General features: G+C 37.7%; 3 protein-coding genes across 8 annotated transcripts in view; all 3 read right to left on the reverse strand.

Moving 5' to 3' along the window:
* The window catches only part of tanc1b (tetratricopeptide repeat, ankyrin repeat and coiled-coil containing 1b), an 86,041-nt gene extending 84,441 nt beyond the window's left edge, over positions 1–1,600 (reverse strand). The window contains exon 1 of one of the 3 annotated variants that reach the window (XM_077536510.1): positions 1,378–1,600. In XM_077536510.1, the coding sequence (XP_077392636.1) occupies positions 1,378–1,547 (170 nt within the window). In that variant the 5' untranslated portion in view covers positions 1,548–1,600. The remainder of the gene's footprint in view (positions 1–1,377) is intronic. The other 2 variants (XM_077536511.1, XM_077536512.1) reach the window with 2 other exon arrangements.
* Positions 1,601–2,626: 1,026 nt separating this feature from the next.
* dap1b (death associated protein 1b) lies at positions 2,627–4,643 on the reverse strand. The gene is made up of 4 exons (XM_077536913.1): positions 4,494–4,643; positions 3,411–3,510; positions 3,121–3,184; positions 2,627–3,014 (listed from the first exon to the last, which is right to left on the reverse strand). The coding sequence occupies exons 1-4, from the start codon at positions 4,561–4,563 to the stop codon at positions 2,898–2,900; spliced, it is 351 nt and encodes a 116-aa protein (XP_077393039.1). The 5' UTR covers positions 4,564–4,643; the 3' UTR covers positions 2,627–2,897.
* Positions 4,644–5,729: 1,086 nt separating this feature from the next.
* The window catches only part of pkp4 (plakophilin 4), a 68,374-nt gene continuing 50,060 nt past the window's right edge, over positions 5,730–24,043 (reverse strand). For all 4 annotated transcript variants that reach the window (XM_077535978.1, XM_077535979.1, XM_077535977.1 and 1 more), the window contains 12 exons: positions 23,132–23,345; positions 16,641–16,824; positions 15,058–15,175; positions 14,598–14,789; positions 13,085–13,258; positions 12,819–12,969; positions 11,368–11,560; positions 11,186–11,270; positions 9,895–10,012; positions 9,676–9,801; positions 8,409–8,473; positions 5,730–7,166 (listed from right to left, as the gene is read on the reverse strand). In XM_077535978.1, coding sequence (XP_077392104.1) covers positions 6,921–7,166; positions 8,409–8,473; positions 9,676–9,801; positions 9,895–10,012; positions 11,186–11,270; positions 11,368–11,560; positions 12,819–12,969; positions 13,085–13,258; positions 14,598–14,789; positions 15,058–15,175; positions 16,641–16,824; positions 23,132–23,345 — 1,866 coding nt within the window. In that variant the 3' untranslated portion in view covers positions 5,730–6,920. The remainder of the gene's footprint in view (positions 7,167–8,408; positions 8,474–9,675; positions 9,802–9,894; positions 10,013–11,185; positions 11,271–11,367; positions 11,561–12,818; positions 12,970–13,084; positions 13,259–14,597; positions 14,790–15,057; positions 15,176–16,640; positions 16,825–23,131; positions 23,346–24,043) is intronic.

Below are 24,043 nucleotides of genomic sequence, written 5' to 3' on the forward strand. Positions count from 1 at the left end.
ATGTAAAACTGCCCACGTTGGAATACCCTTGTCTACAGTACTACAATCTACCTACTCTCTAAAACCACCATTTCTTGTGGGAACGTTTTCCCCATCCTCTTCATCATCATGACCATCACGAAGAGCTCAGTATGTGCTGTCAATCACGCCACTTACTCCAATAAGGTCCTTTCCTCATTCATAACAACGGTACCCTGGTGCCAGCTTCTGCTATGAGCCAACTGGCCCGGGGTCCATGGGAACCAGGCTATGTTCAGCCTGGAAGGCAGTCAGTCTCTCCTGATGGTCTCCCTAATATACCACATCTTTGTGGTACGTGAAGAAGCATCAGGCGAGCATTACAGTACAGCACACATAATGATTCCTTCATCAGTGTAAAATTGTCCCGAAATGGTGCTGTCGGAAACATAATAGTGAGTATCTCCATGTCAACCAGGAGCCAGCCTGACGCTCAGTGGAAATTCAACACTGTTTGTAATAGTTTTAAGACCAATATGTGGGTTAGATTGTGGTTTATAATCATTGGGTGGCATTTAACATCAAAATACACAGTTAATTAAGGGGTGCAAAGGCAGTACTGAATTTTAAAGACGCTTTTTGTGTATTAGTGAGTAATAAGTGCGTTTAGTGAACAACAACGTCGTATGCTGTGCATACTGAATGTGTACAGAATTATAATTCATTATTGTATGATTACTGGATGTTACTTTCCACAACACTTTTATCACATTCTAAATATACGTCTCTTCACCATACTTTGCCCTAGAATGTGATTTTTCCATAAACATTTATATTTTAGCACTTTTGATGTGTCATTCCTTTGATAACGTAAGTAACGCACAAGTACGTAGTTTGTTTTATATCAGGTGTCTGTTCTCATTAATTGGCGATTTTAGCATAATTAGTAGGCTACTGCAGTGCAGGTAATACATGTCATTTAATATCACGCATATACAAGGATAAACTCTTTGGTAAAATAGAAGTAAAACAAATAAAGAGGACGTAAAACCAAATTGTAAAGCTAGTTTAGTATGCTAACGTTAGCTTCCTTCAAGTTGACCTGCATGCGTGTTGCGTTCACGGAAGACAACACCTGACCTGACCGAAAAGTTGCAACCAAATTTCGCTACACTAGAGGAGTCACTGTTCAAGATGTAAACGATGGCGTTTGTCAAGACTGATTAAAAAAAAAAAAAAACGTAATTCGCTTTAAAAAGAAAGGAAAAAAGTTTAGACGTTAAGCCCCCAAGTCGCTGTCAGTCCCCGGTGGATGTGACGGCAGCTCTGCCGGGCATGCCCCAACATTTCCCCCCGGTACCGACTCGTCACTCGCTACATTTACATTTATGTCACAATTACAAACATTTAACATCTTACCTGACAAATGTTACCGGAGTAGATTCCCCCTTTAAGAAAAAGAAAAAAGAAAAAGAAACGTCCCCGGTACTTGAGAGTAACTCCACACACAAAAACTCTGCTCCCACTTGATCCAGCACCAAGGTAGACTGCCGAGGGTGGACTCCTCCTCCTTCCCAGCATGAGGTCATCTGTGCGGGAGTCTCAACGTCGAAGGGCCGGCGGGCTGCCCGGGATCATCTTCCAGCCTCCTCCCCTTACTGCCGCTTGAACGACTCAGTGCAGAAGTTGATGCTGCACTTTAATTAGGGTTTATTCATTTAGGACGATGTCTCAAGGTTACGAATGACACGCAATGGAATTACATTTCCATATGTTTTATTATTATTATTTTTGCATCGATTTTGGTATGAATGATAACTGTGACTATGACTTTACTACTACGTTACCGTATGAATAACGAATACTGTATGTTCGTATAGCGTCACTACCGTCACGGAACCGCGTCGTAAAGCGAGCACACCTGGAACGAACGAGTGATTCAAACGTATTCTGATTCCACATTAATTTATAGCGACATCTTGTGGCGAAACTGTTTTGTGCTGCTTAATGCACTTTTCTTACTGAGTTTTCTAATGTATTTTCTTTCGTCCCATTTTTCAATACACATGTACACAAATGTGCAATTCTGAAAAAGTCCTAAAGAATAATACTGGACCTATAGTAGCTTAGTCATTTTCTGTAAATACTGTACATGCACTACCTAAATCTGTTTGTTTTTTTATACCATGTACCCCCTTAAAATATAAATAATTCAGTGTATATAAACAGTTAAATTAAAATGTACATAAAAAAACAGGAAATATAGTCTGACAACGTTCACCTGCACTGCGCAGTTGAATGCAACCCGATACAAGAGAACAAAAAAAAAAAAACAAAAAAAACTGATCGTGATCAATAAATGTATCCAAATCAAACGTATGTTGGAGAGAGAACGGGTTTTTTTTTTTGCAAGGCAACACTGCCATCTATTGGCGGTTTATAGTTGCTGTGCAGTGAATATTCGTGGACGGAATTTTGTTTTTGTTTAGCATTGTTCATAAATGTATTGAGCAGCCAGAAGTTATCCTACGTGGAATAGAATGTTTATGTATACATACTTATTTACAATTACTGGACACAAAACTATTGACATTGCGGTGATTTGTATACTGAGGACTTGTCCTTTGACACCACCTAGCGCTCATTCCGAGTTATTGCAAAAACAATCTCAAAATCCAGTTTTTATTATTTAAACACACATGCCAAGCAGTACAAACATGTTGAAACGGAGAAAAAGATTCAAAATTTTGAACATCAAAACTCACGACACACAAAAGCATATTAAACAGCCACTAAACAAAAAGGTGAGCACAAGCAAGATCTTTTAGTATTTGAAAGTTTTGTTGTCGTTTTTTCCTCTCTCATCAAAAGTGTAAACGGGTGACGGAAGCAGCCTGCCGAACTACAAGCTCACTACAGTAACACCATCATGGCATCCTTCAGAACTTCCTGGGCTGCTGAATGCAGAAGGTCCGAGGCGAGTGGTGCTTCTCCACAGCGGGTTGCAGTCTGCTGTGCCTCACGCTTGCGGGCATCTCGGGAAAGTCGTGGCTCAACTGACGAGATAAACAAACATTTATACGATTTTGAAATGTGCCACAGAAGCCAGAATATCAAAAGATAAATCAGTCAACTTCAGCCACTCATATAATCAACATTTACCTTGTCAAGCGTTCCTGCCAGAAGAAGACCCACTTGTTGCATCCTGTTGGCACTGGACACAGGCCTGAGGCAAGAAACAGAAAAAACACTCACCACAATTAGGAGCAGCGGTAGCTGAGAAATCCTCAACGCTGCCTTTCAAAAAGGTCAGAAAAGTTCAACACAATTGGACAATGTGACAAGAAGTGTTTTCGAGACGTGCATGTGTGCATGGTAGCCTCTGTCGCTACATGCAGTGAGATGAAATAATTGAAATGCTAATTTAACCCAAGTAGCACAAGTATCCCTACCTGGGTTTGTCAGGCCTCTTGGGTTCCTTCTCCAGAGTCCCATGGTTGGTGCTGACATCTTCCAAGCCTTTCTTGGCAACTCGCTTGCCTCCAGCCTTCACTGATGACAACACAACACATTGGCTTTTGAGTTGAGAGCCAACAACCAGCAAGTGTTGAATTAAAAATGTTTTTTTTCCCCCCCGTCATTCCCAGTTAAAGTTTAAATAATACCTACAGTATTTTCCATACTAGCAGGCCAGCTAAATTACTTACAGTTTAGTTGATGGCTGTTATGTTGTTCTTCTATTCTCAGTCTGTTCCGCTTGAAGTGGCTACTATGCCATCAGGCAGTCCTGCAATTTTCCCTCTACATTTTATCCTGGATTTTTGTTGTTTTTGTTGTTGTCTTAATTACTTTTCCACTACATGTGGTCCTGAAAACCCCAAACACAAGTTTGTGTCTGCATTTCATCCACGTCAGTGCTAGACTTTTCTGCTACCCGCAGCCGGAAGTAACCTAGCATAGCACCTATTGTTTACAAACATTTATGAAAATTAAAATTTGTACTGCGCTGCACGTTCTCCAATGGTGACGTCACACTTTTGCAGCTACTTGTTGCCAGGCAGACTTCATGAAAGTATCATAAGCCTTCCCACCCGCGCAAAAAAAAAAAAAAAAATCAAAAAAAAAAAAACACGCATTCCTCCAAAACACATGAATTCGATTATCGCTATTGCTTTGCATCAAACGTGAATAAAAAGAAATTAGTCTTCGTGAATGGACAAACAGCAAAAAAGTTAACATTCACAGATGCAACAACTACGCGAACTAAAATTTCAAAGCGGAAAAAAAAAATAATAATAAAAAAAAATAAAAAAAATAAAAAATAAATAAATAAATAAATAAAAATAAAAAAAGAGTCGATCTGGTACACTTTAAACAAGGAGCCCATACACGTCCATAGACCATGGAAGACGTTCAAGTGCAATTTATTGAACCGCTCAAGTTTACTCCGTCGAACTTGGGTCGAAAAGTGACGGTGACGAAAACTAACCAAATTCGGAGAAGGAAATTTTTAAAAAAAATTATATTTTACCAACCAGCGGGAGGGTGTCCAGCTTTAAGCAGACGACCGTCTTTTGGACCACTTTTGCTGCCTTGTTGTACCATCTTTTATTTTATTTTATTTTTTTCCTTTTTGGTAGAAAACAAGAAGAAAAATTCTCCTCCTCGCGCTGCTCGGCTCACACTTTTTATAGGCTCAACTGGAGCTGACGTCACGCCCAAAGCCGCGCCCCTTTTTTTGTTGTTGCCCTCAAACGTGACGTCACCTTGTTTGTTCAACAAGTAACACATGTGCCCATATTAAAAATATAAATAAATAAATAAATCACGGAGTTATTGGAATGTTCATGTTTATTCATTTATTTTATGTGATTTATGTTGATCTATCTTCATGGTGTTTAATTTTATTATTATTTTTTTAAATATATTTTTTCTTGGAAACATGGAAATTGGATTGACTGATATTAGTCTATGTTCAATAAACATTTATTTAAAAATGAAACAAACAGCACCCTTCTGAATAAATGCATAATTTTTATTTATTTATTTATTTAAAATTGCCCTTCCGGTCAGAGCCAAATAAATAATAAATTTGCCTGACATTTCATTAAGTACACCGGAGCAATCTGATATTTAAAAAAAACCCAAAAAAAAACGATAATCCTGCTCTTTTTTATTTTTTGTATGACAGATAACTTTATGAACAACAATGGTAGACATATTTTGATCAATTAATAATTCTCATCTAAATTGATCATTATCTTTCTAAAGGTGGCTTAGGAATTTTCTATGCCTTTTTTTGTTTTTATTATATTGTAAAGAAGCCTAACTACTTTATTGATACATACTTAATATTCAAAATGTCATAATTTAATACATTAAACTCTATTCTTCTTTAATGTGAAACTATTTCGACTAACATTTAATAAACTTAGTGTTGACCGAATCAATCCATTGTTTCATATCAGATTTTTAGTCAGTGTTATATATTTTGTTGCATTTATTTATACATGTACAGTACCGGTAATTTTGTTGAGAATAAAAACAAAAAAAAAATAATGATTGATTTTACAAATGAATGTAAAATTATACAACTATCTACTGCAATTATAAACTTTTTTTTTTTTTTTATTCAATAAGCAAATTAAATTGGTCCAAAATGGTTCAGCCAAACTGTATTGCATGTGTAAAATGGAACAATATAATATAGTGTATTTTCACTATTATTTATGATCACAATATATTTGAATGAAAAAAATGGCAACAAGGTGTAAAAAACAAAACTGTCCTTTTTATTTTCATATCATCATGTCTATTATGTACGTATGCCACTTTTGTCTCCACGTACTTTATTCATATTTATATATATTTATATATATATATATATTTATTTATCTCTAGAGCTTCAATATGGCACAAGTTCATGATTTGCAGTGCAGATGAGTGTAAACCAGGCCACGTGTACTGTATTTACAAGAAAAACACATCATTACAACAGTAAGTACGGCTAACACGTTCATTCTTTCGTACAACCCCCCCCCCCATTTTGGCTTCGGCACATACACAAACAATCTTCCATCTTTGACTCTTCCCGTTGATCCTCGCATCACATGACTCACGCCCTCGCTGTGCTATGACAAGTTGTTAAAAAAAAAAAAAATCTAATCTAACATCTAAAACAAAGCAGGACTGTCATTCATGTCCAGTTTTGTCCCCCACGTGATTTTTTTTTTTTTTTTTTTGTCTCTAAAACGGGGTACACACATACGATTATCGGCCAAATTTGGGCAATTTTCTGGATGTCTTGAAACACATAAGATAAGAATTGTCGATTTTTTTTTTTTCCCACCGATTTCTTTCTCCTCATATGTGGTGGCCTCTCACGTTTGAAAAATCGTTGCGTGTACCCCCCTCAACTACTTGAACTAATTCCCGTCTATCGGCACACATTCCATGATTCCCTCTGTTGTCGCTCCCCTACGTTCAATGGGTATAAAAAGTCTACACACCCCTGTTCCATTGCTAGGTTTCTAATAATAATAATAATATATATATATATATATATATATATATATATATATATATATATATATTTAAATATAGTTTTGTACATAATTTTTACTTTTTTTTTTTTTTTTTTTTTACATCAAAAGTCATGGTCCATAGCCATCCCCCATTACAAAAGGGTATGCAGACTTTTGCAACCACATTATTTCACCTGTTTATTTATTTATTTTTTTACTTCCTCTTTGCAAAATATGTATTTTTCAGTTGAGTTGTACAATGTAGGATTTCTCTTGGTCACCTTTTTTTGTTTTTTAATACCACAAAAAAAAAAACAACGTAGCATTCGAACAGGGGTGTGTAGACTTTTTAGATCCACTGCATATACATACACACATTCACACGTATTTTTTATTTTTTATTTTTTTAAAGCCAAGTTCATGGTGGATGGTTTTGTTTCAGACCCACGAGTCGGGGGACCCGGGATACTGCTCGGCCCGGTAGGAGGGCCTCCGCGTGCTGGCGTAAATGTCCACGTAGTTGTTGGCGGATTTGAGCGCGTGATGCTGGCCGCCGTAGTCCAGGGCGGGCGCGTACGCCATGATCTCGTCTATGTAGGCGTCGTCGTAGCCGTGCGGATGCTGCACGTACATCCTGTACGGGTCGTAGGGCCTCCTGCTCGGCTCGTCGGCGTAGTATAAAGGCTGAGAGGGAAAAAAATAAAAAAACGGCAATGTTACAGATGACATCACCGTCATATACTGACGTTTCGACAATCAATCAGACACCACTTCGGAGGAAACATCGATTTCCAAGGATGGTTTCACACACTTTTATGATGTATGCCCAACAGTATGTTACAAGTCGATAAACCTCACATTTCAAATCACTTGATGATTGATGAAATTATTGCATATTTCTCTGACTTTGAAAATGATACATGAAATCAAAAGAGAATTGTAATTTTAGGAGAATAAAACCCTACTTTGATGAGCCTAAACTTTTAATTTACAGAGAAAACTATTAGGTGATATTAGGAGTTTTTTTTTATTTATAAAAAATAAGTTATATGAGAACAAATTTGTAATTCTAAGATATTTTCTTTAAATATTAAAAGCAAACATTTATAATATTAGGGGAAACAATTAAAATAAAAATCAATATTATGAAAAAACAGCTTGAATTATGTGAAAAGATGGAATTTTACGTAAATAAAGTTGTAATTTTACAGGAGTGAAGTTAGAACATTTTTTATTTTTTTTTTAAAAAGGGCAAAGTTAAAAATTTCAGGTTCATTAGAAAAATAATTTTTAAAAAGTCCAATAAATTAGTTGAACAACATTTTAGTTTTACAATAAATATCCAAAAATGTTATTTTTTTATATATAGAAAAAAAAAATGTAAAAATCAAAGTAGTAGCAGATTTTTTTTTTAATATTATAAAAAATGTTGCATATTAGGAGGAAGCTATTTAATTGCAATAAGATAATGAAGAAAAAGTTGTAGTATTAGGAGATTTTTTTTCAAGTGCAGTATTGGGAAAAAAAAAAAGAAAATATCCATCCATCCATCCATTTTCTTAATGAGGAGAATTTTTTTTAATATTGCAAGAAAAAAGTTGTCATATGAGAAGAAAAATGTAAATAGAAAAAATGTCACAATTATAGAAGAAAAAAATCTAATTTACAAGAAACAAAATCCATAATATAAAGAAGAATAAAATAATGATAAAATAAAATATTATAATAATATAATATAATAATAATATTCTAAAAAAAATAATATTCAGACAAAGCAAAAAATCAAATATTCCAAGAATAAAGCAAAAAAAAAAAAAAAATATATATATATATATATATATATATAAAAAAAGTTCCAGAGGCAAGAATGACATGCTGAGTTGGCCATTGTCGAGTAAACAACATATCCGCGTGTATTGATCTCACCTGTGTTCTTCTGGGCTCCTCCCGCGTGGGCGACGAGTAGTAATAGGGAGAAGGCTTTACAGACCCTGCAATCAAAGTCAAAAACTTTTCAACAATTTCAGAAATGCGGAAACGGAATGCGGAGGGGAAATCAGAGCGCCGGGCTGCTGCTTTGCACTTGTTGACACAGCCCACGGGGATCGGGATTTACGCTGGTACGCCGGCTCGACGCTGGAATCCACAGACTGCGCTCTCTCTCTCTCTCTCTCATTTCTTTTTTTGTTGTTTACTTTGCCCTCCCACTCTCCTGCCAGCTCGTGCGGGTTGGCAAGAGCTCTTGTCTGGCGTACCCACTCAGCAACTCATAATAATAACACTATTGTGTGGTCCGGCACAGACTAGCGGGTCCGCTTTAGTGCTGTGCGGCTCTCAAGTGCTGCATGCTCAACTGTCAGAGAGCCAGATGTGAAGCAAGCGCAGAGGAGATAAAGGGGAATAAATACGCAACAGCAGCCATTATGGAGCAAGTACTAGGAAAAAAACAAAAAAACAAAAAATAAGTTTCATTCTTATTATTACGAATTTTAAAATGCTTTACCACCATTTTCCTGATTCTTGGTGCCAATGAGGCACATTGGAGTTGAGAAGCTGAAATTCAAACAGTAGTACTTTTCTGCCATCTTGTGGACGTGAGGTGAGGAGCTGCATTTAGACAACAGTAATGGCAACGGAGCAACTTGGCACCAAGGAATGAAAAAAATATGTTAAGAATGGAGGAGCTTCATCTAGATAAAGGAGTGCTTTGCCGCCATCTTGTCAATTCTTGGTGCCAAGGACTTATGTTGAAGTAAAGTGAGGAGCTTTACTAAGACCAAAAAATATATATATATATATATAAATACTTTGCTGCCATTTTGTGGTTTCTTGTTGCAAAAAAAACTATGTTGAAGTGAGTTGAGGGTCTTCATTTCGATAAAAGTACAGCATACCTTTGCTAACGTGCCCAAGGAACTACATAGAAGTGAGGTGAGGAGCTTCCCAGACAAAGTAGTGCTTTTGCACCATCTTGTGGCATCTTTGTGCCAATGAACTAAGCTGAAGTGAGTTGAGGAGCTTCATTTCGACAAAATCGTGCTTTTGACGCCATCTCGTGGAATCGATTGGCAATTATAAAACTTTTTAAGTAAATTACTTTTGGCATAGGATGGTCAACTAATGTCAAACCCATTTAAAAAAAAAAAAAAAAAAAACGCTTCAAAAACAAATATTATCACATTGTGTACAGTACCTGTATACTGATTTTTGTGAATACTGTTGTCCACTTGGTAGTTATAAAACTGCATAGTTGACTGCGCTCTCTGATAATCTCTCAGCGTGTGATCGCGAATGGCAGGAGACGACATGGCACTGGCAGCTGCAAGAGGAAGAAGAGACACGCGTGAGGTGTCGGGGGGGGAGGGGTCAACGTTCCACTCTTGAGGTCTGCGCCAAAAGCAACGCAGGTTACCAGGGTGGTTGAGGGGGGACATCTGAATACTGTTGGTGGGGAGGGTGGGCTGCGACTTGAACCTGTCCCGCTCCAGTGTGGATACCGGTGTGAGGAAATGGTTTTGGGTCCAGCCGTCCTGTAATGGAGGACATGTTATGTCAAGTACAAGGATGGATGGATGGATGTTTTTTTTTTATTTCATTTCATATTATTAGTGTCTTTTTCGAGGAGTAAAGATTTAACAAAAATCCTTTATCTATGGTGTTTGTCACGTTAAGTCAGGGGTCTGCAACCTGCGGCTCTGGAGCCACATTTGGCTCTTTAGTCACTCTACTGTGGATCTCTCTATTTAAAAAAAATGTCAACATTAATATTGTTTTACATATATTTGTATATTTACAAATACATAAAATATTATTCAAATTAATTAAGAATTTAAATTAAAAAAAATAGTTAATTATTAAAAATGTCCAAATTTACAAGATGTTAGAAAAAAAGACAAAAAAGTAGATGAAAGTTTTTTTGTTTTGTTTTTTCAAAAAATACCTAAAAGTGTCTAAAAGGTGACCATAATATGTTCAGAAAGTAAGAAAAATAGCAGAAAAATGTTTATGATATTGCCAAATATGTCAAAAGAAAAGAAAAGGTTAAAAAAGTAATCATAAGATGTTCAAAAACAAAAGAAAGAAATCCCCTAAATTACCATAAAATATCCACAAAATTGCACCACAAAAGAGGCATAAAATTGATTTAAGAAAAGGCAGGAAAGAAAATGTTAAAAAATTACGCTTAAAGTGTCCAAAAACAAAAGAAATCCCCAAATTTACCATAAAATGTCCAAAAAATTGTCTGAAAAATTGATATAAAAAAGTCTGGAAAAAGTTAAAAGTAAAAAAAAAAAAAAAGCTATAAAATGTCCAAAAAAGAAATAAGAGAGGGAGAAAATTACCATATGTCAATGAAATTGCCAAAAATTTCAGAAATCTAACATTTAAGAAAGTATGAAAAACTGAGTCTGAAAAATGACCAAAAAATACATATAATCTCAAAAAAATGGAAGCTGAACGGTAGAAGAAAATACATTTTGTTATGGTGAAGCTCTAATGAGCTCTTGGGCCCTCATTACGTTAGACTAACACGAACACACTGTTTCTTTCAACACAATCTTCAGCTGTTTAGCAGCTCCAGATAGACTTTTTGTTATTAATTTGTCCTAAAATGGCTCTTTTGACAGGAAAGGTTGCTGACCCCTGCATTAAGTGAAGTAAGCAGAAGTCAGGCATTGAATATGAATTCATCAGGTTCCTACCTTCTTATAGATGGCGCGTAAATCTCTGTACTGCCACAGCGTGTTCAGCACCTGAGCGGACGCCTTCACCACTTTCAGGGAAAACCTGTCAGGATTGGAAACCCCACACTGATGTCACCGATTTACCGGCATTTCAACAAAACCGGTCCAATACAATCCGGCGTTGGCATTGGCCGGCGTACCTGTCCCCTCTGCCCTTGGTGATGTTGACCAGCTTCTCGATGCCGCCCGTGTCCGCCAGGGCTTTGGCGTTCTCCATGTTCCTGCTGGTGACCTCGTGCAGGGTGCAGCAGATGGCCGCCACCGTCTCGTCCGACAGCAAGCTGGTGTTTCCTCCGGGGAGGCGGTTGACCAGGTCCCTCATGGCGTATTTCCCTGAGAGGGAGGAGGGAGACGTGGAGCAAATGTGTTGTGACGGGGCCTTATGCTCGGGATGATGCGTGTGTGTGTGGGTTATGAGCGCAGGTGCGAGGTTGTTCGCTTATGTCACACTTCGTGGACGTCGTAGTGAATTCAGCAAAGTTGATCATGGATGGCTTTGCTGTTTGGTGCCATGACAAGGATATATAAAAAAAAAAAAAAAAAAAAAAAAAAAAAAAAACATTCCCCCAGGTTAACGTTTACAGCTGTGAATCTCAAAGTGTGGTATGCAGGCTCCCTCTAGTGGTACATGAACAATCGATGATTTATTTTTTTTTTTTTTTTAAGTCCTCTCTTAACATACTATACGGTGTCTGAGTGCCAAGAAAAGCGCCTCTAAATATAATGCATTATTATTATTATTATTAAATAGTAAAATAATTTTATAATCCGGTGTGCATACATAAGTTGCATTTCTATGTAGAGTTTAGATGTATTTAACTACAAATAAAAAGCAAAATACATTTGTATGTAATCTTTTACACATTTATGTAGGAACAATTTCTATTTAGCTTTCAGTAGTGCTAGGCGATTATGGGGAAAAAATAATTACCATTATTTTGATTGATTTTGAATTAACCTTTTTTTATAAGCACAATTATTTATTTAAAAAATTGGTATTTAAGTAGCTACCAAAATTCAACTTTAAACATAAGCTAAAAGAACAGCCAGAAAATAAATTAGTAACAAGTAAAATAATAAAACATTAAATTAATACGGATTAAAAAACATAATATAAAAATACCTGCTGTGTGTACCTTGGCCTCTTAGGGGCAGTGTGGTGCCGTGCATTCATGGAGATACACACTTACATTAAGATAAGAAGAGTAGAAGAAGAAAGTTGCCATTGAACTTGATGAATATCACTTGTTTTTCACAGATTATGATAAAATTTATGCCTGGCTGACAATTTTACCTATCTGTATTTGTTACTACTGCATTTGAGAGTAAATATTGATTATTTGAAGGTAAATCCCTCCTGAAACAATGAATGCTAATTTTTGCCAGCTCATCAATGGGGTTTTCAATTGACTGCTACCAATAAACTAACAATGTTTCAAAAATAATAATAATATACAATGTGTGTATTTTTTTGTCAATTATAGTGATTTTATGATTATAAGAAGACAAAATCAAAATTCAATTTCGATTATTTGCCCAGTTTCACCTAGCATCAAACGTTCATGTGTGTCTGGTATTGTTAGCCCCTCACCTATGAGTTCTTTATTCCGGATATCAAGCGCCATGTTTCTCAGCGCGGTGGCAACCGAACACACCACCCGGTCGTTGTCCATTCGAAGCAGTTCCACGAGGATAGGCAAGCCTTTCTCCTTACGTACTGCGGCGCGGATGTACGCTGCAAACTGTTCATAACACACAAGATAGCAATTATTAACAATTCGAGATTTGGTGAAGTCCTGACATGGAACTAAACGTATATACTGGTAAGTGTCAAGCGTGTCAGCGCCAACAGCGCACCTTCCAGTTGCCCGCCGACAGGTTCTGAAGTGACCCGGCGGCGCCCTCGAGTGTGGAAGGATTGGAGCTCTCGGCGAGTAGCGTCAAATACGGCTTCACCACCGCGGGGTGCCAAAGCATCTCAGCACCCGTGGGTGGCTTGGAGAAGCCCGGGATGGGTCCCACGCCGTCCCACTGAGGACACAAACGCAGAAGTTAGTCGGAAGGGGACAGCAAATAACTCACGAAATTTAACTTCATCCAGAAATTTCATCCTTTTATGCTTTTGTGACTAGTCCAGGGGTCTGCAACATTTCCTGTCAAAAGAGCCATTTTAGGAATAAGTAACAAAAAATCTGTCTGGAGCTGCTAAACATTTGACGATTGTGATGAAGGAAACTGTGTTAGTGTCAGAAAGGAAACGAATATGTCACGCTACACAAGTCACAGTTTGCAAAACGTCTACGGTGGAAGAACTCGTTCAAATGTACTTTTCGGTCGGGTTTTCAAACAAGGAGATACTAGTTGCTTTAGCAAAGATTAACAATATCATAGTTGCCCATTTATAAAGTGACAAATTTGCCACTTTTTTTTCTCGTCATATTGTCCCCGCCCTCTAAAAAAAAAAATTGTATACATGGCCCTAATACGCAGTCGTAATTTTTAGACGTTTCTGCCTTTCTGTTAAATTTCTGACATTTTTAGCAATTTTATGGACATATTACAGTAATTTTATGCTTCTCTTCTGGACATTTTATGGCTATTTTTTGACTCTTTTTTTTAAATATAAATTTTAATGACATTTATGGCAATTGTGTGGACATTTAAGCGTACATTTTTGGATTTATTTTGTTTTTGGACATTTTATGGTTAATTTTTAAACATTTTCTTCTCTCTCACTTTTTTGTGGCAATTTTGTGGATATTTTAGGGTAATTTTGGGGCTTTGGGGGCATTTTATAATTATTTTTTGAACATTTTCTGTCTGCCTTTTTTATTTATTTATTTTTTATTAAATTCGATGACATTTTGGGCAATTTCGTGGACATTTTATGGTAGTTTTCTGCTTTTCCTCTTCCTTTTTGGACATTTCTATAGGAAAGGGAAACATGGGTCGTTTATTTCACAACTTTGGGGACTTAGTCAGGCTATGGTAAGGCATACTTATTTAAAAAAACAAAACAAAAGTGAACATTTCATATGAGGGCACCTTTAATTTTTTTAGGTTATGTTATTTTGTAAATATTTATGTAAATGTAAATATATTTAAAACATTAATTTCTACAACTGTGATTGGCTGGCTATCAGTTCAGGGTGTACCCCGCCTACTGCCCGAAGCCAGCTGGGATAGGCTCCAGCACCCCCCACGACCCTTGTGAGGAGTAAGCGGTTAAGAAAATGGATGGATGGATGGATGGATGGATCCACAGGGAGCCACAGGAGAGGGACTTAAATAGCCGCAGGTTGCAGACCCCAGGACTAGTCTATATTCAAGATAAAAAGTAACAGTCTCTTCTCTGTCCTGCCACACTCACAGTGTCTTCCTGGGAGTTCTTTTTCTTCTTCTTCTTCTTCCTCCCCCAGCAGCTGGAGCCGATGTCTTTGCTGGGCGACTCGCTGCCCAGAATGGCGTCCGTCTCCTGCACGCCGATCAGGCGCGACGGGGGCAGCTCCAGCTCCAGACGGTAGGAGAGGTTCCTCAGCGTGCAAATGCAGTTCTCCACTATCTGATGTGGACGCCACACGGAGACAGACAGCGGCTGAGCAAATTCATTCCGCGCGCATGGACAGAATTGTAGAAGAAACACTACATAATGTAAACAAATATTTCCAGAAAATAGTAGATGTTTAGCTTTCAGCATGGTCGGGCAATTAAAAGAATCGGGTTATTCGTTTCCCTCTCAGGGGGCCTCTTAACATGCGCAACATGTTTTGCTCTTGTCTCAACAATCGTGTGCATCTGCGCGTGCGTTTTTGTGCGTGTCTCGTGTGTACCTTGCTGTCAAAGTCTGAAGTGTTGACGCAGGCTTTGATGACGTACAGCAGTGAGTCAACCAAGCCCTCGCAGGTGCGCATCTGTTTTCGGGCCTCCTCGCCAGCTGAGCTCAAGTTTCTGTTTAAAGAGCGCGCACACACATATACAAGTCGTGAGTATGTGCAAACACACCAAACGACAGACGAGTGTGTGCCTGCACACCATCTATTATGGATGAAATGTGTGTTTGGTCGGACTGACTGAAATCATCCCATCTTGTTTGAGTGCACACACGCGCAGACGACAATAGCGCAGACTCTCCTCGAGTCAGAAGGCATTACGTCATCTTTCAGCATGATAATCCACAAAATGGTGACAAAGCCACTAATACGAAACATGGATTGTATTTAGAATTACATTGGTGCCTTGAGACACAAGTTATTTTACTGCGTGGCCATGCTCGCAACTCAAAACATTCATATTGCAAATCATCTTTCCCCCACTGAATTCAAGTGCCACATTAATCTGCATCTCCCGCAACAGGTTTGCAATCTGATTTTTGTAATAGCAAAAATGGCACAATATTAAGGCTGTGCAATTACTAAACTCCACAATTACAAAATCAGCATCATCGTAAACACAAATAAAAGATTATTAATTCTAATTTTGAGTTTTTTAAATTCATATATTTGCACCTTTTTATAAATCTTGTTTGGTATAAAAGGAACTTACATAATTCTAATGTTGTATTTGTCTTAATATTTTTTTTACATTTAAACATTTTCTTGTTTTGCATCAAACAACAAAATGATTGTCCTAATCGTGATTTCAATTTTCAATTATTACCACATTAACCATGATCAATATTTTCTTCATAATCAAGCAGCCCTACACAATATAATAATATATAATATGATGTACAGAAACAAAACAATTTTGTCACATTTGTTTTGCTTCAATTCAATGAACATTGTGCTTCCTCTGGTGTCCACGCACTGGGGGCAGTATAATATGGACACGTGAGTATATAATAATAATAATAATAATAATAATAATACAGTCAAAACTCCTCATTAAACCACAGTGACTTTAGTTCTTCAGACTCTATTCTATGTCTTGTGAGTATTGTTATATTATCTCCATGTTTTGCTCTACACAACTCAAATTTATTTAAATAGCACTTTGACAACCACTGATGAAACTAATTTCTGCACATAAATACACAACAATCATAAGACTATTTAAATATTCAGGTTTCAATATCTAATGTTCAAATATCCATTGCTGAAAGGTTTATAACACCGTGACATAGATATTTATTTCCCATTTTGTGTTAGCATTAAGCTAGCAGAACTAATAGCAAAGTTCTGTGGTTGATTTAAACACAAAATGTAATCAGATTTGTTGTGTGTTCACTATCGGGCAAACTGTTGTTTGTTCCGTGTGACGCGTTTACTACCACTATCGTGCTTCTAATGCTATGCTAAGCTTTGATTGTCTATCCGTAAAATGTGCGTAATATGCATCCAAACTCATAGGTGACACTACGCTACTTGTCCACATGGTGGTGCTAGTGTGCCAAGCGTGCGCATCAGGTGGTTACCTCAAGCAACCTGTAGTGTTCCTCAGCACGAGCGACGAGTGAAATTTGAGCTTGTGGTCCTCCTCGAAGGTGGAGCTGCTCCATCCCGAGTGGGGGATGATAACAATGTTGGTCAGGGTGGTCAAGGCGTCGCGGATGATTGTCATCTTGACGGCGTCGCACGACGACAGGTTCCACAGCACCCCTGCAGAGACACGGTCACGAGGGAGGGGGCTGAGACGGACGCACGCAAGCCTTTAGGATATGTCGGGTGCACTTAGGGGGAACCCAACAGAGAAGGGCTGACAAGTTGGGCTTTTAATAGGTGTGTGAGGGGAAAAAAAAACATACAGGGACCTGAAGTGGTAATTCTTATAGGGGATAAATGATGGAATATATATATATATATATATATATATATTTTTTTTTAATGGCTTGTATAGTTGGGTCTCTCAGTGCTTGTCCACCCATCAAGTGTGAAATTAAATGACAATCTTTCGTGAGCTAGTTCTGAAAATGTCATTTCCCTCCACCTTTATGTACGGCTAATTTACATAATAAACACATCTCACACAGCATAAATCGTTGGCCTTTCCTTCTATGGTAAACAATTCAGTTGAGAGCTGTCAAAATTAATCGATTAATCGGCAATTAAATGATTATCAAATTAATCGGCAACTATTTTAATCATCGTTTAATTGTTTGGAGCATTTTCTTTTAAATTTAAAATTGTTGAAAAAGATCCTTTTTCAGCATCTCAACAGTAATTAATCACTCATTTCTGTAGTCTTTCATGGAATAAAACTGATTATCTTCTGTGTTCAATAAAAATAAGACATAAGCGAACTGGGAACATATTAGTTAAAAAAAAAATTGACGATGAATACAACAATCACTATCCGAATATGAAATACAAAATAAACAACAATCACTGGTTAAAAACAGTAATCATGGGGAAAAAAATGCTTTAGAAATAGCAATGCAGCTGATCATTCCATTAATCGATTGAATAATCGATAAAATAATCAATTGTAAAAATAATTGATAATGACGGCACTGAAGCAGTCCAATTGTGATCGATTCACTCCTGGATCAATAAGAATATCCACTAGCACACCCCACTGAGCTTGTCCACTCATGATCATAATCAGCTTGGCTTGTTGAAGATCCAGAGCCACTTTCAAGTCATCCGCAAACTAGCAATACACTATTTGCAAATGTACATTTTTGTAAAAACCTATTCTGTGTTATTTGCTGAGAAACTCACATATTCTCTATTTTTGTGCTCAGGTCAAAACCCTGTCTAATATAAAAGTAGCGCCTTGCCGCCAGCTAGAGGCAATTATCTATGTCTATAGGCAATTCAAAACCACTTAAATTTGAAAACAAACCTAAATTGAAGATTCCATCAATTAGCTAGCTAGCTTCCAACAGCATGGTCCTATCTTTCAAGCTGCCGCTAATGCTAATGCTAGTTCAACAATGTGAGAAGAGTCTAGTACGATTAACATCCCTCAAATTGCGGACTGCGTGCTCACTTACGTCAGCAGTGCATAATATGTCTTCTTTTGAAAACTAACATGAAGGTACGTATGAAGCGAGGGTTGGGAACATATGGCTCATGGGCCATTTATGGTCATTTACTGCATTTTCATCAATTTAGTATGGCCCCTAGAGGGCGTTATAAAAACAGAAATGGCCCCTGGAAGGAAAAAGGTCCCCCCCACCCCACCCGTGCCTTATATTAGACATTCACATCCATCTTCCACATCACAGCAGAATACCTTCAGGGAAAAAAAAAAAAAGGGGAACAAAGGGCATTGCTCCAGCATATGAAATGAAACATAAATAATGTAAATCTTTCAAAAATGGTGCCCTCATTCCACTCTATTCAACTATCTTTTTTTTTCTTTTTTTTTGCTAGTCACTGTTGGTCATGCACAGTCCTTGGCAGCCTTTGATGCTGCATCTGTCAGGGATTAGCCAGTATGTAGCATGTTCCTCTAATTAGATGCCTCTCGCTGCCAGGCTTACGCTGCAGCACAGCCTGACTTTGGTGGCGTGGCGCACCGGCAACGTTAGAGAAGGAGTGCAAATAAACAGTGGGCAATGCTTGCATAACAATGTGACAACAATGTGACAAAGCTCGAGTCTATAATAATGATGTGAAAGTCTGACTGAAAGCTTTTAAGTCATTGACTGGCAACCATTTTCACTGAAGCAACCCCCTTCGCTACCGGCTGTTTTAATGGATTTTGACTGATTTTGCAAGGCCCACAGAATATTGTGTTTTATTGCTATAAAAACATGGAACCTACCAAAAGAAAGATTAGAGTCTCTTCTTTCATCAGGAAAAAAAGTATATGTGTATCTGTTTATGTTTTGCAGCAATTAGCATTATACTATAGCTAAGTTTCCTAAATATTCTCAAAACACTGATAAGAGCTTGATGCAACATGGCCCTGGTTGCTCTCTTATACTCTGTTGCCACCTGCTGGTCGTTTTTTGTAATATCTACCATTGCTTTAAGCCACCTCTTCAGGTCAGAGGCTGCATCAAAGCCTTCTGTATGCTCAAGAACAAAAAACAAACAAACGTATAAATAAGTTTTTGGGATCACGGCAATATTTAAAATAGAACGTGTTTATACGTTTTTGGGAGCAAATGAGTTAAATTACAATGTCAACGTAGGTGCCCGTGTTATAAGGCATTTTTTTAAGCAATCATTTTTCATGGGTGCTAACGCTTATGCTAGGCATCTTTTGATACATTTAATTGTGTTTAAAGTATGTTTTTTTTTTTTTTTGTTTTCACTATATTGTAGCTAATCTAAACACAGAGGTTCATTGTATACTGTTAACCTCTGTGTTTATATCCACTCAGTTCATAGTACACACGCTCCTCTTTAATTGAGCTGATGAAGATGCTAATCGTCTCTAATATGGCCCCAGAGCCCATTTTCACAAACACACACACATACATACATAGCCGGAAGCGATGCGCCTGCCAAGAAATGTCTCTTGCAATCCAAAGTGCTTTAAATCCATTAAAAGCCTTAAGTACATGCGGAGGATTTCATCATCTCATTTTGACTTAAAAACATCAAACGCAGCTCGGCTAATACTACATTCTCAGAAGTTCACATTGAGGATGTGCCTCGCCTCAGAGCTTGCATGCTTTGTAAGAGCGTGGCTGTATTATAATAATTTTATTTATTTTTAAAAAAGTGTCTTTGCTCAGGAAGTGAGATAGGTCAGAAGCACTAGGACCTTAACTCATTCACTCCCAGCCATTTTTACAGAAGCAATCCCTTTCGCTCCCGGCTGTTTTACTGGATTTTGACTGATTTTGCAAGGCCCACAGAATATTGTGTTCTATTGCTATAAAAGCATGGAACCTATCAAAAGAAAGATTAAAGTCTCTTCTTTCATCAGGAAAAAAAAGTATGTTTCTGTTTCCGTTTTGCAGAAAGTTTCATCAGTTTTCACAAATCTATTTAAAATTCCAAGTAATTGAGCTTTTTTACTAGATGGCCCTGGTTGATCTCCTTTGCTCTGCTGCCACCTGCTGGCCGTTTGTGTAATAACTACCATTTCTGCAACCGTTCTTTGCAGTTGAGAGGCTGCATCAAAGCCTTCTGTATGCATGCATGCTTGTATGTATGCTTCTGTAGCATAAAAACAAAAAACAAACAAAAAAACGTATAAATACGTCTTTGGGACACTTAAAACAAAGAAAAAACGTATTTACACGTTATTGGGAGCAAATGAGTTAAAGACATGGACCTTGGTCCTGTGCCAAACATTTTCATTCAGCAACTCCATTACTCTACCAATGCTTGGTTCATGAACAGATTTATGTCATAGAATTAGATTTTGATTTGAGATTTTAAGTCCAGCCTATGTCCGACTTGAACGTGAGTTGTGAATATTTAAGACTACCCAACTTTAACTTGATTTTGGAAGTTACGTCCTTTTCAAAGGTTTATGGTAAATCAAGAAGTCAAAGCGAAGGTCATTTTGACTCCACAAAACCACTTGCCAGTCTATAATGTCAATCTTGGGGCAATGAACATGTTTTCAAGGACAGCCTCCGAGCAGCAGCACAGACGACTGACAAGGCTGTCAGAAATGAAGTTAGGACCAGCATTGGCCATACATCATCCTTGACAGTCCCAAAATGTCGGCTTCTCAGTCTTCTTCCTGCTTAGTGACATGTTCTTTGGTGGCTTGGCCCACTTTAGAAACACCGACTCCGTTTGTGTGTTTACATTAAAGTCGATGTAATGGTGTGTTTGTGAACCAAAACAACTTTGAACTGGCTGCGTCTTTTTCCTATTATTGCCTGTTCCAGCAAAACAAGCAAGACACAGACGGTCTATTAGGTGGTAATTTGCTTCCGTTTACGAACAATTGTCTCGCAAATGATTTGGGATTTGGCTTCTTTATGAAGACCAAAGAAGCCCCCACCCCGCACCGCCCGCCCATCCTCTCTAAAAGAGCCGTGAGCGTTCTGGGAGCGACGCCATAACTTTTATCTTCAGACACAGACATGTTTATGTTAAGTCTGGCGTTAGCAAGTGAGCTTTTGGCAGGTTGGAGATTATGCCCGGTTTAAAGCGAGTGCAAATGTCAACTTTCAAGTACAATTCCATTGTTTTGATCTGCAGCGCAGGTGACATAAATCTGCTGAAATTTCTCTCAGAGCACTGAATGTATTCAAAGTGATACTCCCCAAACAATCTTTTTCAACTTTTGAATCCAGCGACCCGTCGAAAGTATGTATGGATTCATCCGTCTATCTCTAAAGTTTTCGTACAACTTAAGAGTTCGCCTAAAGGGAGAACGCAAAAAAAACAAAAAAAAACAAAAAACAAAAAAAACAAAAAAAAAACATTTTTCTGTGCGTGATTGGGGACATCTCGAGAGTCTGTTTGAGGACAGAACAGTAACCACAACACCTGCATGGAGTGCAGGCAGGTAAAGAGGCGACTATTCTGTGTCCGGATAACATGACCCTTGACCTGGAGCATGGGGTGGTCTGTTTTGGAGTTTAATGCTAATGAAGACTAGCTAGCACCTAGACTTCTAAGGGGAGAAGTGGAAGAGTGGTTTGGACCTCGTTTTGGGAATAGTTGACCAGTGACAGCAGTAAATAAATCAATTTTTTTTAAGTGTTAACTTCAGGGAACTAATTAAAATTTAAGTTTTTTTTTGTTTAATTTTTTAATTTTCAGAGATGTTGCTGACCCTGGGAACTCTCTGCTCCTTCTGTTTTTGTTTGAAATTAAAACTGAGATATGTAAAAATTTAATACTTAAGATAGTTTGAAATTTTTGAATACTTTATTTACTGTAGGAAGCAGTTGTTTAAATCTTTATTGACCTTTTGAAAACATGCAACATTAACAAAAACATTAAAACAAAGATGTCTATTGACAAAGATTAAAAACAAAAAACAAAAAAATTTCAATATTTTACAAACCCTAAAAGTTGTTCAATAAAGATACTTAAAATTCCAAAAAATGAAGATCTGGAGTTTGGATTTTTTTCAAATTTTGATGCCAATATTTTCCCTTTTAGTGAAAATTACTATCGGTCATTGGCGTCCTTGATTACTCATAATCGGTATGAGTACCGTCCCTGAAAAAATCCAAATGCATCCTTTCTGATGAATTTTTGCAGTATACTCTAACTTAATATACTAATTTTGGTAAAAAAATCAGAGTGATCCAATTTTCTAGGTTGTAACCCAACGTTGGGTCAAACTGACTCAAGTTGCGGTCCGATCTTTGACCAGAATTGGGTTATTTTGACCAACAAAATTGACCGACAACTTTGGATTAAAAACCAGAAAGCTGGGTCGAATTGACCCAATTAGTGGGTCGGTGCAATTTTTAACCAAAATTGGGTTATTTTTGACGCAGCAGCTTTAAGAGTGTAAATATGTAAAAGGCATTCTGGCACTTATTTAAAATTAGATTTAGTAATGTTATTTTTGCAGAAGCCAAGCAAAGATGTGTTTAGTTTCTCATGTCATCCCAGCCAACAAAATATACTACGGTCCTGTCTTAGTCCTTTTTAAAAAAAAAATAAAAATAAAAAATAACTGTAACCATTGGACCTGTAACCCGAAACAGTTGGAACATGAAGCTGAAGCTGAAGCTGAGCAAAAACAGCTGAATCAACCACCTGCGAGCCAAATGGCTTGGCTTGCTCATTTCTGCTCCACCCTCATCCCAAACAGTTACAGTTACTTACTGCATGTTTGCTGGGCTCAGATGACAAACAAAAGTGACGCGCATAATCCACTGCTGTCTGGATTAAAAGGATGAAACTAGAACTAGTGAAAACATGAATCCTGTGCAAATATTTGCACTTGAGGGCTGTTCAAAACTTAAAAAAAAAAAAAAAAAAAAAAAAAAAAAATTACAATATGTCTCCTATCAAATGCAACCAAGATCCTGTGAAGCACTTGCGCAAACAAACCAAATCAAGCCATTTACTGTCTCACCTGTGACGAGCTCCCGCACCTCCGCGTCGACGCTCTTCCTCAGCAGTCGCAGCAGGGCCGGGATACCCCCCGCGTTCCTCAGAGCGATTTTATTCTCGTCCATCACTTTTCCATACACGAGGTTCCTCAGAGCTCCACAGGAGTTCCGCTGGACCTCCAGGACTTTGTGGTCAAGCAGGTCGACCAGGTGCTTGACGCCGCCGAGGCGACATACCTGGGGATGACGCAAAATTTGATTCACTATAGTCCTACTGTCTTCATGTCACTTCTCTTTTTGATTCTGTCCAATCAGATTTTCCTTGCTATGCTTTGGGGCTTCAAAATCAGCAGTGTTGGCTCAAGTTATTTCCATAATATTGGCAGTAGGAATGTTTCTATAAACAATCAGTTAATAAGCTGGCCGCCAATCACGTCAGTATTTTTCTGTCTTCTGATACAAAATGCATCTGTAGCCATATACAGCAATAATTGCGACATTGTGGAGGTATTAAGAGGTGCATTAAGTCAGGTGCCAAATGCCAGCCTGCCACTGAGAATCATACGCATACTCATGTCATAAAACATTCCACATAAAAGCCTAATAATATGTGGATGAGTAAAAGGAAAGATTTCAAGATGAAAATACATTTAAATGAGGCTTTGCTGAAAAAAAAAATCATTCTTTTCATTAAATGGTGTGAATCATCTGTGACATTTATGAAAGCATGGCAGTAACAATGTTTTGTGCGCACTGCGATCAAAGCATAAATCAGCCTAATGTTTTTGAAAGACTAACTCAAGGTCTTTGGGCTAGATCCACATCATTTTACGGATTCCAAAAGCTTGACACAAGTTTTCTGTTCCCACGTAGAACATATTAGGTGAGGAACAAAACCTACTTAATTGCCTTGTTTGCTAGCCAGACATCTTTCT

The sequence above is a fragment of the Festucalex cinctus genome, chromosome 11 (assembly GCF_051991245.1).
Source record: "Festucalex cinctus isolate MCC-2025b chromosome 11, RoL_Fcin_1.0, whole genome shotgun sequence".
Lineage (NCBI taxonomy): Eukaryota > Metazoa > Chordata > Actinopteri > Syngnathiformes > Syngnathidae > Festucalex > Festucalex cinctus.

What these genes read in the sequence shown, in the direction of transcription:
- dap1b (XM_077536913.1), bottom strand. Translation starts at nt 4,563, where the DNA reads ATGGTACAACAAGGCAGCAAAAGTGGTCCAAAAGACGGTCGTCTGCTT. An exon ending in AAGAGGCCTGACAAACCCAG is followed by an intron (nt 3,185 to 3,410) that starts GTAGGGATACTT and finishes TTCTTGCCTCAG; the next exon opens with GCCTGTGTCCAGTGCCAACA. An exon ending in TGGCAGGAACGCTTGACAAG is followed by an intron (nt 3,015 to 3,120) that starts GTAAATGTTGAT and finishes TTATCTCGTCAG; the next exon opens with TTGAGCCACGACTTTCCCGA.